We start from the raw sequence: 15147 nt of genomic DNA, 5'->3' as shown, positions 1-15147 counted from the left end.
CACCGTTCAAATACTTGTACACTTAAACGAGAAGACAAACCCATCTGATATTTTTGCCGTGGGGAAATCACGTTATTTCTTATCGTGGGTGCCCTGTCTACCAAAAAATTATTTCAAGCCCCTAAAACCCAAGAAGTAAAACAACCCAATACCACAAAAGCAGATTTTTCAGCACTAAAAACGAAAACTTTAGAAGAAATTAAAGAAGCTAAAAATCCTCTATTCAATCCGAGCGACAACTCGCAGAAGATCTCTGAAAAAGAATTCGCTGACATCTTTCAAACTTTCAAAGATCCAAAAGTCTTTAACTTTATTCAAATAATGAACATCACAAATAGAATTAAACAATCTAAATCCAGCACTGAAAAACTCGTAATAGCCTTCGAAGCATTAAGGATTACTTTAAATTTCGCAGAAGAGGAAAATTAACTTGAAGATAAATTTATTAAAGAGGTTCTCAGAACTTACAACAGATGGTGACACAGTTTCCTAGGAGCTAACCCTAATTCTTTGCCCTAACTTTCATTTTCAACACTATCTCTGAAGACCAACGATAAATGGCGACTCCGCTGCAGAGCTTATCTGATGACAGAAGACAACGCTTTCAACTAAAACTCAAGGAAATGATTCTCAAGTCTTTTAACAACTAATTTCTCGTATAGTTAGCAAGCAACTAGAACTCAATAACTTTTCACTTTATTTTTTATAAAGTGAACTTCGTTTTTGTACTAAGACTTCCCCAGCAGGGATTATAATTGTGGAGTAAAGGCCTTCGGGTCGAAGACTTGACTCCACCTTAATTCACCGTTAATTTACCGTAACTGCATCCGGCCCTATGTAGCTGTGTATGCCGTCTCAGCGGCGGGGGGAAAACTGTATGAGACCCGAGAAAGCATCAATTTTAGTATAGTTTAGACCTTAGCTCAGATTATTGAGAATTTTGAGAGACCACTGTGCGAGCTTTTTCATTTGAGGTTTTTGGTAGTTTGAACTGATTGTGGTCTGTCATACTGAAAAGAGCTGTACGAATACTTTTGTGAAAAGTTCCAGAACTGTAAAGTGTTTATTTTGGGATCATCTGTTATTTGTGCATTCAATCCAATATAAAAGCGTATGCACGCAACAATATAAAATAAAAAAAATACAGAGGACAGTTACTTACGTGATATTTGTTTGTAGAATTGAAAGGAATTTCGCATACTTTGGGACATTTACTTCGGTAGGCGGCCACATTTCCAACAGCTAGCTCCATACATTTGAGGATTGCAGATTCAGAGGCATCCCCTGCACATTCCCTGTAAAAATAATTAAATCTTAGGTTAAAGGCCCATTATATGAGATCTTAAGCAAGATTTTAAATAAAATGCCTATACGTAAAAATTTAAACATTACGATTAAAGGAAAAATTTATTTTAAATTTTGAAAGATGATGCAAAAATTCCAGCTCTCAGAGTTATCTGTTATTAAAAGATTCAAATAGAATTCTTTTAATGCTAGTTAGATTTTCTTTAATTTTTTGTTTCACGCTAGTTTTTCTTTAAATTAATTAACGATTTCAAAATGCATTATAGAATTAGGAAAGTATCTCTTTCAATGTTTCGTCAGAACTATTGTACATAATGAAATTTATTGAGTTTTCGTAGAATTAAAAAGAAAAACCTTTTAAGAATTGGTATATTCTCTTGCCCAGCTTTAAAATCTGCTCGGCTGCACAGACAACACACTCTTGATAAGGCTTTCCATCCAATAGAAGTTTTGTCATATTGCATACCTGAAAGAATTAAAGTTGCAAAGCATTATGTTTATTTCTTAAACCGAAATAATGTTACTTTTTTACCAAAATTTATTTATCATTTATAAGTTTTATCTTCGCTACAAAATAAAACTGCGACACAAGAACAAATTATTGTCTAAGATGTTTCTCTAATTTTAAATAAAAATTATTACTGAATAATCTTAAAAGTTAAAATAAAAGAAGATTTTTTTAATAAGATATGGAAAAGAGGCACTTGAAACTATTGTATACAAAACAAAGAACTCATAAATTTTGTTACTGTAAACATAGATTTAAAGACAAATCAGTAGTATAAATCATATTTTCATGGCATACGTTTTGTTCTTTTAAGCAATTAAAAAACTTCCTCGGTGACTACTGAAAATAACTACTGAGAAGGAGATTCTAGCAAAATTATGGGCTCATCTCGAAATTTCCACTTTTAAAACTAAAATTCAATTGGTTAGCGAATCAAACCTGTTAAAAAGACATTAACGATCTCTAAACCTCATCTTAACGAATATTTAAAGAATAATAGGGGAAGACTTTATGCAATACTTCATGTACAGTATTTGTTTTTGGCTGAAAAAAAATTGAGCATTCTTTGTAAACATTTTAAATTTGTGATGAGCAGAGGATACATAAATCCAAGTTTTAATAAAATATTTTCAATACAAAATTGAAATTTATTATTCTTAAATAGAATTTTGCTTCATATCTTTGACAGGAATCCACTAAAAAGCGGGAAAAATATCAATTTATTGAGCTTATAGAGTACTGTTAATTTCGAAAACATCATGTTTCAGAATAAAAACTGCAGTCTGATGAAATTTGCAAGACTTAACATGTAGATTTATTTGCATTATGGTATTTATTAGCTCCTAGATCTAGACTTGGTTACCGTATTTCTGTAATTTTAGATAAACTATCATATTCAGGCAAATTTTCAAGTGTCACATAATTAAAACTGAAGTTGAAATAACAGTGACACACATAACCAATAAATAACCAAAACATGTACTGATGGAGAATGAAATTCTAGCACAAGAAGTCAGTTTAGAGGAATGAAATGTTAGCAAAGCATTCGTCCAGGTAACGTATTTATTTGATTGAAGTTTCAAGGTCACAGGTTAAAGTATGTGCAAAAAAAGGTATTTCAAATGTGAATTGGTGGTATACAGTAATAACCCCCTGTAGTCGTCCTGATGTTGAATGCAAGCATACATACGTGCATGAAATGCGTGGTGCATTTGTTGTATGTCATTTTTTTGGGATAGAATTCCATGCCTGTTGCACATGGTTAATCAAATCAACAGCGGTTCGTGCTGGTTTTGGATGATGCTGAATTTGTCGTTCAGTCATGCTCTATATGTGCTCGATGGGAGAAAGATTTTGCAAGTCAAGGCAATATGCCGAAATTCTGTAGAGTTGGGTTACAGCAGCTGTAAGTAAGTATGTAGGTAGGTGACGGAGGACGGGGACGCCTGATATATAACATAGGTAAACAGGCATGTGTCCCGCGTCCTCCCGAGGTCGAATCAGGAGTTTATTAGTTTTAAAAGAAAATGCATAGATTGCCATACAAGGGCGCTTTTGACATATTCGTTGTACATTGCTATTTTTTTTACATGCGTTCAGATGATGGTGGACATATACATACATAAATACATAACATGTAAATCTAAGATATAAATAATAGACATGCAATTAAACATATAAACAAACATAAATAAATACATATTTAAAGAAGCTGAAACAATTCTTACAAATAGTAACATACATAAATAAAGTATAATAAAAATAAAATAGAATAAAAATATAAAAAAAAAAATAGAAAGAACAGATACAATAATATAATAGCATAAAATAACTAATTAAATATAAAATAACTAATTTAAATATAAATAACACATAAATAAATAGTCACATAAGGCTTGCAGAAAAATATGTGAGCGCTGAGTATAATTATAGTAAATGGAAATAACATGATAGATGGATAATGATTGATGTATTTTATTACAATTGTCATTATTGTGGTTGGCAGTCATCTTGTCCAAATGCTGCAATTGTGTCGGCTATTTTACAAATTTTATTTACAGCGGCTTTATTCTGTATTAAGAAACGGCGGTAAGCTTCCCTATTAATAGACGGCAATGGCAGATGAAGATTTGCTGTAATAGGACATGCAAATAAGTAGTGGTCAGGAATACCCTTTTGTCCACAGACGCATAAATGTGTTGTTGAAATTCCATGTTTATAGAAGTAGGATGGAAACAGGCCATGCCCTGTGATAAAGTTGGTGAGTGGTGCTGTAGCTATAAGTCGTTCTGTTGTAACTTTTGGTAAAAGATCATATGTACGCCTGTCCGTCTAGCCTTGGATCCTTTCTCGTTGCCATTCTTGCAGAGCCTTTGTTTTTAGAGCTACTTTTAAATGTGAAGGAGGAGCAGGAATTGTAATTTCTTGTGCTTATGTTTGTTAGCAGCAGCTTTGGCAAGTAGATCTGCTGCCTCGTTGGTGTCCGCCGATAACATCGCGGACGAGAACGTCGCGGAGAAAACAACGCAAGGCGTAAACGTCGTGCTACAAAACATCGTGGGAGAAAACATCGCAGTTCTAAAACATCGTGGTACAAAACATCGTCGTCGAAAATAAAGCGGTCCAAAAACTTCGCAGTTTAAAAACATCGTCGTCGAAAATATCGTGGTAAAATATAAAGTATCTACAAATCATCGCATGACGATAACATCGCAGACATGCTTTTTTCAGGCTTTAATAACTGTAAATGGATATTCCCATAATGATTTGTGAGCGCAAGATGTAAAGAAGGATAATTTTTACTTTCATATTTTTTATTAAATATTAAATTTTTGCTGAAAAAATAAGAAGAAAACTTAAGCATAGAAAATTAATGCAACTTATAGCACTTAATAGAATTTTAAATCGACATAGTTAACTAACAAAGACCATTAATAAATCATTTTTTATAAAGATTTTACAGATAATTTTTCATAAAAAGTCTAATCTATTAAGTTGCATTTAATTTTCTATGCTTAAGTTTCCTTCTTATTTTTTCAGCAAAAATTTATTAGTTAATAAAAAAATGTGAAAGTAAAAATTATCCTTCCTTACATCACTTGCGCTCACAAATCATTATGGGAATATCCATTTACAGTTATTAAAGCCTGAAAAAAGAATGTCTGCGATGTTATCGTCATGCGATGATTTGTAGATACTTTATTTCTTACCACGATATTTTCGACGGCGATGTTTTTAAACAGCGAAGTTTTTGAACCGCTTTATTTTCGACGACGATGTTTTGTACCACGATATTTTAGAACTGCGATGTTTTCTCTTTGCGATGTTTTCTCCCACGATGTTTTGTTGCACGACGTTTTCGCCTTGCTTTGTTTTCTCCGCGACGTTTTCGTCCGCGATGTTTTTGCTGCGATGTTTTCGGCTGTAACCGGCTCGTTACCAATATTGCCAACATGTGCCATATCATATTAATATGAGGTTGTGGATAGCATTGTAGAGTTTCTTGCAGATTTATTGTAAGCAGTGAAGTATGATTTTGATTTTCTGTTGCATATAGAGTTGATATTCTATCTGCAAAAAGAGTTGCAGTATGTGATTGACAATTAATGATGTGCTGAAATGCTGCCGTAATAGCCAGAGCCTCGGCTTAAAACACACTATTATATGGTTGTAAATGTTCTTTCTAAACACATATGACGTTGTCTGCTTCGTAATAGATGAATGCACTGCCCACACCGTTGTCATATCTTGAGCCATATGTGAAAGTTTTAGTGATGGTGGTTTGTATTGCCGTGTGCGGTTGGTTTATTCCTTTATACTCCTAGGCCTATACGTGCCGATTGAGTGTGCAAAATATTGCCCGGATGTTCAAATGCTACTGGGCTGAAGGTTGTGTCGCAAAAGGTTGCATCTTTGCGAAGATGTGTAAGACTGTCGTATGCTGCTATGCTGCTTCCAGTTGAGCTTTTTATATGCAAAGGGAATAGACCTGCTAATACATATGCTGAGTTTGTCGGTATAGCTCTGTAAGCTTTACACAGGTTGAAGGCAAATGGACGCTGAAGACTGCTAAGTGTCTTAGTTTCCTTCCTCTCATAGGATTGGCCTAAATTGCTGGTGCATAAAGTGCCACTTTTTCTACTGCTGTAAGATATAATATTTTTGCGATATGTGGGTTCTGCCACTACTTCCGTGCTTGAAAATGTTTGGCCATTCGTGCTATTATAGATGAGCTTGTAGGCGGAGAATCCAAGTAAGACCTGGGTCCCATATTGTTCGTAGATGTTTAAGGTTATTGACCACTTTAATATTCTTCCCTTCTAGCTTAATACATGGTTTTCTTTTAGGGTTGGTACCTGGGTTTTGGAATTATTAGTGCCATTGATTTTCCCATTCAAATTGTTAGTTTGAGCTGGCTGCATAATTTGGCAAATAGTGTACAAACTTCAGTACCATGCTTTTCAAGTTCATCGTGCACTCTTGCACTAAGAGCGCTGCGTCATGAGCATACGCTATGACTGTTGTGCGTGAAGGTCATTCAGTATTTAGTACTGCATTAAATATAATATTCCATAATAGGTGGCCTGCGCAAGAACTCTGTGGACAGCCAAGAACTTGTTGGCTGGTTGCAATACCATTTCTATTAGATAGTAATAGATGACGGTTGTGGAGTTAGCTTGAAAAGAATGTTAAACGTTGACCGGGCAATTAGCATCGCGCAGTGCCTGCTTAATAGAAGGCCACTATAAAGTATCGAAGGTGCTTTATACGTCTGTTTATATAAAGGCTGTATGCTGATTATTTTTTCTGTTTCTTTGAGTGCATTGTAATATGCCATTTAATGCATGTGTAGTAGAGGAGCTGGAACGAAAGCCATATTGTCTTGCGCTGAGGTAATTGATAGAATGCAGATGCTATTTTAATCTATTTACTATTAGTTTTTTAATATACCTTTCCCAGCGTAGATAGAAGACAGTTTGGGCGAAAGGAGGATCCATAGGATGTGGTTGACATAGGATGCGGTACAGACTCTTAATTAGTGACTTTCATCTGACAAACAAAACACTCTCTTCGCCGAATACCACATCGTGCCATTCAGATGTTCAAGTAGCTCGTTGGCGACACCATAACAATCTTTTGCGTCGATGGTTTGGCGTTAATGGCAGTCTTCATTAAGGACGGCTCATGTGAAAGCCGATTTCAGCCAAACGCCAGGAAACTGTTCTCCGAGATACTGGAGTATCCAAAGCTTATTGCACGATTCCGCAAAATGTCTATAGTAGTCGATTGTGGGACCGCCAGCACTTCGTTTCGTATGCGTTTTGTAGTACATCTAAATGGACTTAAAATAGGATCTAAATGGACATATCCTAGTAATGGTGGTTTAACAGGCCCTCATTTCTCTAATCGCTGGTTTACCAACTTAAAGTGATACAAAGTACCCCATCTGTTTATTCTTAGATGATTCAATGTGATTGGCAGCGTCCTGGAAAATGTTACGATGTTATCGGAATAAATAGGCGATTACCAATTAAAAGAATGAAATTATAGCAAGATAATGAATCAAATGATCCTTTCTTATCAGTAAATGACTATATAAATAAGTTGTTTAGAAATATATGATCTCAGTGGATTTCTCATTTCATTGCAAATCTTGGAGGATTGTACTTCAAAGCAGTCATTCTTACAATACCAATACTCACGATGACCGAAATATTTGATGATCAGTTAATACTGTCCTATTTTAAAGATTTTCATGGCAAAGAGAAGATTGATTCTGTCTTTGCGGAACTCTGCACGTATCCTTTCCAACCCGTAAAACTGAATATTTACGGCCACCAACATATTCCAGCTCGACTTTGTTGCGCCTTCGAGGATGAAGATGGACTCACCTACAGTTTTTCGGAGAAATTGATCGTCGCCCAGCCCTAGACTTCTATAATTAAAAGTGAAGTGGAAGTACTCACCCACGAAAAATATAATTACGTTCTGCTCAACAAATACCCTGACGGAGATGCCAAGATATCCGATCACAGGGACGATGAAAACTCCCTGGATCCTTCCTACTGCATTCCCACACTGAGTTACGGTACGACGCGAGTAATTCATTTTACAAGAGAGAATTATATGAGTTATATTCTGAGTCTGGAACATGAATCGCTTCTAGTGACGAAACCCCCCACGAATGTAGTCTGCTCACCCGGTATCCCATCCCAGCTCGAGGTGAAGACTATTCGAATAAGTTTGACGTTTAGAAAAATTATATCTCCGCAATTGAACCGTTCTTATGATGAAATGGACTTCGGTTATTATGATGACATAACTAACTCCATAACCCCAAAACCATATATGAATAAAAAGAATTTTCCGCACAATAAAGCACGTTTAGAAGATGAGATACTCGAGATACCCCAGGACGACTGGCTGAGTTGGCATTATCAGTCATCACGAAATCATGATGAAGTGATCAATTATTGGCCATTAGAACGGATATGTCGTCTTCCCATCGTTGTAAGTAGAAATAATAACGTTCGAATTTATATACAAAACTTTGCAGAAAAGAATAATTTCAACTGTGGATCTTCTCTTGAGGGTGTGAGTATGACTCCTGCGACGTGGTATGATTTCATGAACAAATTACCAAATTTTAATTTCAAACATTCGGAAGCATCTTTCATAGCCAATAATCAGTTAGCGGTATTTTGTGCAAACGCGCAATGTGTTCTTCAACAAATTTTTAAAAGCTCCTGCGGTGGTTTAGGTCTCGTAGCAAATTGTTTTGAATTAGAGTCATATCAGACGGATAAACTTTTAGATTTATACAGTTAAATAACACACACTATCCAAACTGCTCTATTTCAAAATGTCTTACCGCATGAGGTATGAAAACGGTGATCAGAATGCCAGTAGTTAGAACTTTGGACTAGCGAGGCAATGTATGCAGAAACTTAACAATATTATTTACGAGGAGTACTTAACCAGTCTCATCTAGGTATTTATCTGTGACGGATGTGCAGTCGATCATCCAAGTCAGCGTCGCCACCCTTGTATAATGGAGACGATTCGGGAAAAAGCTATGAATAATACTGACAAAGCTATATTGTCAATGAACTTTAAAAGACTTCCTCTAAAACTTTATTTAAACACTTGCTGTGAACTGAAATTGGAATCATTTTCTACTTTCTGTAATTTCGCTTTCATTAGTATTATTTTTACATGTTAAAATAAATTTTATGATATATTCAGAGAGTGAGTCTGAGGACAATGAATTTAATATCTCTCAGTCAGAAGACGATACTACTGATTTATCAAGAGATAATACTTTTTCAGAGCCTAGTGAATGAAGTGATGAGGATATGAGCTCAGTAAAGATGTAAGCAGAAATAAAAACAGTGCCTTCTGTTCTTCCTCGTTTCAGTTTTACAGAAAACCATGGAGTATTGGTAAATTTTAGTAATGATAATTTGATTGAATACTGTGAATATTTTTTCGACGTTTCTCTGTTGCAGCTGATTGTGGATGCCACTAATATACATGCTGAACAACGTCTTCATTCTCAGAAATTTAAAATTCATTCAAAGAAGCAGAAATGCTGCTCAGCTTACAAGAAGAGGACAAAATTTTATTTCGTATTTGGATTATGCAAGGCATAATGAAAATACTAGTCGAACAGTTGTATTGGTCGAATGATGAAAAATTATGCACTTCTTTCTTCAGAAAACTAATGCCATACAAGCGAAATCACAATTTGAAACAATATCTGCACTTTTCTAACAATGAAAATTAACACATCCTAATGCAAGATTGAATAAAGTTTGGCCAGTTTAATAAAAAATAAACGAGTTGAGCAAAAATGCAGCTATCTTACAACTGGATGTATCTACTGATGAGAGTCATCTTTTTATATGAAGTTAGATTTGCTTGGAAACAGTGCTTACTTTTGAAAAGGGGCAGATTTGGTATAAAGATATAAATGTTATCCGAGCCAAAAAGTGGTTACATATGGTCGACAATAATTTTTACAGGAATATAAAATTTTTTTTTGATGAAGAGATTTTGAAGCCAGAATTTTTTAAATCTAAGCAAGTTTTCTAACACTTATGAAGCCTTTATTACATAAGGGATACTGTGTAACAGGCATGCGTGTGCAGTGTATCTGTATACACATACTGTGTATACACATACATACTTACGCACATCAAGAAAGACGTAAAAGACATCATGAAAAATCGTTTTTGAATGTATTTAAGTCCATTTTACAATCCGTTTTCGAAAAAAAAAGAGTCCTTTGTTTTGTCCGTATGTATAGACGTCATGCAAAAAACTTACAACGAGCAAAGTTTGTCAGTTACCTGATTGATCCTCAGTAGTGTCAGCTTCAATGATTTGATTATCAAACCACATATGAGCCACTGTCATTCTGTTTTGAGTTAAGGTTCCCGTTTTATCCGAGCAAATAGTTGACGTTGAACCCAAGGTTTCAACAGCCTCCAGGTTCTTTACAAGGCAATTCTTCAGAGCCATCCGTTTGGCAGTGAGTGTCAAACATACCTGTGCGATTAGAAATGTTTGTTAAAACATACAACAACTTGAATACCTAATACCACGAAACATTTATAACCTTCGAAACAGTATTTAAGGTTACTCAGTCAGTGAACATGGCTTAATAAAATGCGAATTGTAGAGTAAGTGTTAAAAAAATCCGAAAGATTTCAGATTTTAACTGTCGCCCAAAATAGTTTGTTATTGGCTGAGCTCGCAGCCTATCAGACTGCTGTTGCACTCACTCCTGATAACACTTTTTTGTACTTTTAGATTTATTATTAAGCATAATTTTATTCGCACTTCCGCCATATACAACTCAACAGCAAAATTATATGAATTTTAAAAGAACAGCATAGCAACATATATTTAAATTCTCGATGGAGTGCTAAGTGTCGGCATACATTTTTCTATTTTTTTTCAATCTTTTCTCAGCTCACAATATCAATGTTCCGTTTTCTTATTAAGATGGGTTTCAAAACTTTTTTTTTTTTTATCTTTGTTTAGCCCAGATTGGATGTTAATTCTGAATAGGATATTAGTCTTGAAACGGCATTTTGCGTTGAAACACTACAAATGGCGTTTCATTTTTCAAATTGTTGCCAACAAATTCTATCGCCCTGTATTATGTTGAAAGAAATTAAATAATGAAGAATCTGCGTGAATGTACGCATGTTTCTAGCATTGAGAAAGACCAAAGGTACCTAGACCCATGACATTTTGAATAATGTTATCTTCCACCCCAACATTTGCACCTGGAAGGCCGAATTTTAAATTTCGAATTTGTTTTATTATCTATTTCATACTTTTTTGTAAAACTTTAACGAATTGTTGATTAACGAACCCACAAGTTCATAGCGAGCACTGCCTACACTGTACGGTGGGGAGGGGGGAATGTGTCTAGCTCGCAAGATTGTCTATCGGAAGTTCTAGAGATATGTTGTTTTAAAATGTTTTGTAATTTTGCTGCTGAATCGAATTTTATGTGGCATAAAAGCTAAGAGCGTAATATTTAATACAAAAGAATACAAACGCAAAAAAAAAAAAAAAAAAAAAAAAAAAAAAAAAAAAAAGTTTTGTAAAGCTATCTTAGTAAGAAAACTAAACATTGATTGATGAACAACTGAGAAAAGACTGAAAACGCAGAAAGATGTATGCCAACATTTAACACTGCATCCGGAACTTTAAATGTATACTGCTATGCTGTTTTTAAAAGTTTTTATGGCTTTATTTATGGCTTAAGCATGAAGAAAATGATGCTTAATAGTAAAGCTAAAAACAGTGGGGGTTAGAAGGAATGAGTGTAACATCACACTAGTAGTCTGCGAACTTTGCAAGAGCATAAATAAACCTTAGCAAACCCTTTTGACAACTTTTAAAATCTGAACACTTTCATATTTTTTCTTTTTATTATTAAGTGTTAACTTTGTTCATTAAATATCATGTTCTTCACATTTAAGCCACATAAAATCTAATTCAGCAACAAAATCACAAAATATTTATAAACAGCATAACTTTGGAGTTTCCGATAAACAGCCTAGCGCACTGGAGACAAAAATGTTTCTTTCCGTACACTGTTGTCACTAGTCGCTCTCAAATCGTTGATTTTCTTAATCAAAATGTCGTTAAAGTTTTATAAAATATGAAGTAGTTTGTAAAGTAAATATGAAATTCAAAATTCGGGCTTCCAGGTACCCATATTCAGGTGGAAGACTATATTATTCAAAATTCGATGTCTCTAGGTACTGTCGTTTTTCACAATGCAAGAAACATGCGCACATTCATGCAGATTCTGAATTATATAATATCTTTAAAAATAATGCAGGGTGATAACATTTGGTGGCAATAATTTTAAATTGATACGCCATTTATAATGATCAATGGAAAATTCCATTTGGGCTAACGCCCCTTTTGGGTTAATAAATAATAAAAAAATATAACGCCATTCTGCAAAAATATTAAATATTAATTAGATAGATCATGAATTAAACGATTTTTTATTATTTAAATCAACCCGATTCAAAAATAAGAAACGAATATTCTTAAGAACTGCATATGTTGTTTTTAAATAGCTTAGTTGGTTAATCCAACAGACAGATTCAATTTGAAAGACATTACATTTTGAAGAATGGCAACAGACCCGAATCAAAAGTGAAACTATGCATTATAGTGATTTGACTCAAAATCGCATTTCGAAACTAATAGCTCCTTTTAGTCTAAAGAAAGGGAGTTAGAGGAGGGACAGCTTTTTATCTCCCACTATAGTTCGAGATGAAGCACTGATGATCGAGATGTGATCGACGAAGCTCATCATGTGTTTTTATTTTCTCGAGCGCGCGATTTAGGATATATTACATAGATTTGTGTTTAGTATTAGTCTAACGAATGAGTTTTGAGACAATATCCGAGTTCTCTTTTTAAATGACATGCTGATTGTTTTGCATAGTTCGATTTTTTTTGCCTTAAACTATGTCAAATCAACAAGTTACGTAAAAATCGTAAGAACAGGATTTTTTTGTTTTTTTAAAATTAAAACTAAAAATTGAGTATTATTAACAGAATTTGAATAACATCGCTTTTTAAATTAAACTTCCTTACTTTCTTCTTTTCTAATTTGACATTTAGTTTTAATTCAAAAACTTAGAAATTTGTTTTGTGATCTATTTAAAACATTTTGTATTAATGGAAGAAAAACACGCTAATGTAAAATTTAAAGCTAAGCAAAATGCTCCTGAAGAATAAGAATGTGTGCCTGATCGCCTTGAAATCGGTAAAGTTTTATTCAAAATGTGCGTTAATTGAGCTTGCTGGTTTCCCTAATATAAATTTTCATACGTTTCTAAAATTACTTTGAACTATAACCTATACAAATTTGCAAAAGAAGAAGAAAAGAAAAAGTATCTTTTTTTTTTGTAACACTTTGAATTGTAACCTATAAAAATTTGCAAGTGTTCTTAAAATAAATATTTTTTAATCTATTTTCGAATAGCTAGAAATTTTTAATCCGATATATTGAACATATGTTGAAATATTATGAATATTTGGTATGATTTCAGAACTGCAATAGGATTATAAGCAATAATGATGCCAAAACATGAGCATCCTTTCCTGGTTGGTTTTCTATTTATGTTTATTTTTCGTTTCATTTTATTATCAACGAAATTTAACAGATTGGTTCTTATTAGCGTAATATTTCAAATATTTTAACTTTAAAAAACGTCAATTTAATCATTTTTGGAAAATTACAACTGCACTAAAATTTTCAAGAATATTTTTAAAGAAAATCTGGTAGCTGTTTAAATTTGAAAATAGGGATTTTATATATGTCTGTTAGCATATCTCCTCAGCTTGATCTACAAATACTTTAAATGAGTAGTTTTTATTTATATTGCTGTGCCTTTGCTTAGATGTATTTAATTTTTGCTTTTAAATAGTTGAATATTACATATTATGAAAATAAAGATAAAGATAAGCATTGAAGAAGGTATATATATATATATATATATATATATATATATATAATATAAGAAAACAGTTAATAATAATTTCGTACCAGGAAATAATGCTAAAAACTTTAGCAGGGAAAAAAAATTCCTAAACAAATCGAAGGGGGGGGGAAACCGTTTCTCATAATTTTCGGTTCTTATTCACGAGTTACTTAAGAAGAGAGAAACAGAAACCAATTCCTGCAAAGTAAGTTAAAGTAACACACCGAATAATAATTATTGGAAATGCTAAGGCAACAAAAATGAATTCAAACCTTCGAAACGAGTCGCGCAAATTTATGTAAACTACCACTGATACTTGTCTTAGCAACTCCAGTAACAAAATCCTTAATGTTTCAAACAGCTTTGTAACAGCAAAAAATAGTTCATTTGAAATAAAAAGCTAAAATGATTCCGTCTTCTCCCTAACCTCACATAAATACTAACTTGGATTTCATTTCCATTGTGATTCAGTTCTTCAAACATGATGTAATCAGGCAAAATACAATTGGATTAACGTAAATCTTTCTCTTCCTGCAAGTTAATGCTTCTCTCTTTTTACTCCCTAATTTTGTTTTAGACGAACAAGGAATCTGTTATCTCAGTTAATATTCAGATGAACGTATGTGAGATTATGTTGTAATACTAACAGTGACGGTAGCTAGTAGACCTTCGGGCACATTGGCGACGATGATACCGATGAGGAAGATGACTGCGTCCAGCCAATGGTAGCCTAAAATGAAGGCTGTGACGAAGAAGGCCAGTCCCAGGAAAACGGCCACTCCCGTGATCAGGTGGATGAAATGGGCAATCTCCCTGGCGATGGGCGTGTCACCCATCTCCAGACCAGAGGCCAGGTTAGCAATGCGACCCATCACCGTTCGGTCTCCAGTATTGATCACAACGCCACGACAGGTGCCTGAAATGACATATAAACGACTAAGATCAAAAATCATTATTATACCATCATACTTATATATCATTATTGAAATTTATATTTCAAAACTTTGGCACGTTTAAAGGTCAATTATACATCACTGAAAACTTTAAAAATATTTTTTTTTGTGAAAAAATTATCCAGATTTGAGAAAGAATTACTGAGATACATTATTTGAGAATAGGATGCGAAAATAGTAATCAGACAGCGCTATACTTTTATAATTGATTTCCTTTTTAATTGTCACGTAACCAGTGGTATGTGGATGGATTCCTTGGGTTTCATGCCTTAGTTACATTCTACCATCTGCTTTGTTATCTATTTGCAAGTTTTCATCATTTTTTAGGAATGTATACTAAGATATGTCAGAA

The 15147-nt window shown here is 33.8% G+C and overlaps 1 protein-coding gene across 2 annotated transcripts in view; it reads right to left on the bottom strand.

Moving 5' to 3' along the window:
- The window catches only part of LOC118184367 (sodium/potassium-transporting ATPase subunit alpha-B-like), a 90558-nt gene that overhangs the window by 52542 nt on the left and 22869 nt on the right, over positions 1–15147 (bottom strand). For both annotated transcript variants that reach the window (XM_085824848.1, XM_085824847.1), the window contains exons 7-10: positions 14490–14758; positions 10165–10363; positions 1660–1771; positions 1163–1295 (exon numbers count right to left, since the gene is read on the bottom strand). In XM_085824848.1, the coding sequence (XP_085680974.1) occupies positions 1163–1295; positions 1660–1771; positions 10165–10363; positions 14490–14758 (713 nt within the window). The remainder of the gene's footprint in view (positions 1–1162; positions 1296–1659; positions 1772–10164; positions 10364–14489; positions 14759–15147) is intronic.

Source organism: Stegodyphus dumicola, chromosome 10, assembly GCF_044657685.1.
Source record: "Stegodyphus dumicola isolate Sdum_Otavi_A_Nest chromosome 10, ASM4465768v1".
NCBI lineage: Eukaryota > Metazoa > Arthropoda > Arachnida > Araneae > Eresidae > Stegodyphus > Stegodyphus dumicola.
The sequence above is the reverse complement of the archived record's forward strand: the minus strand, read 5'-3'. Positions and strand labels throughout refer to the sequence as shown.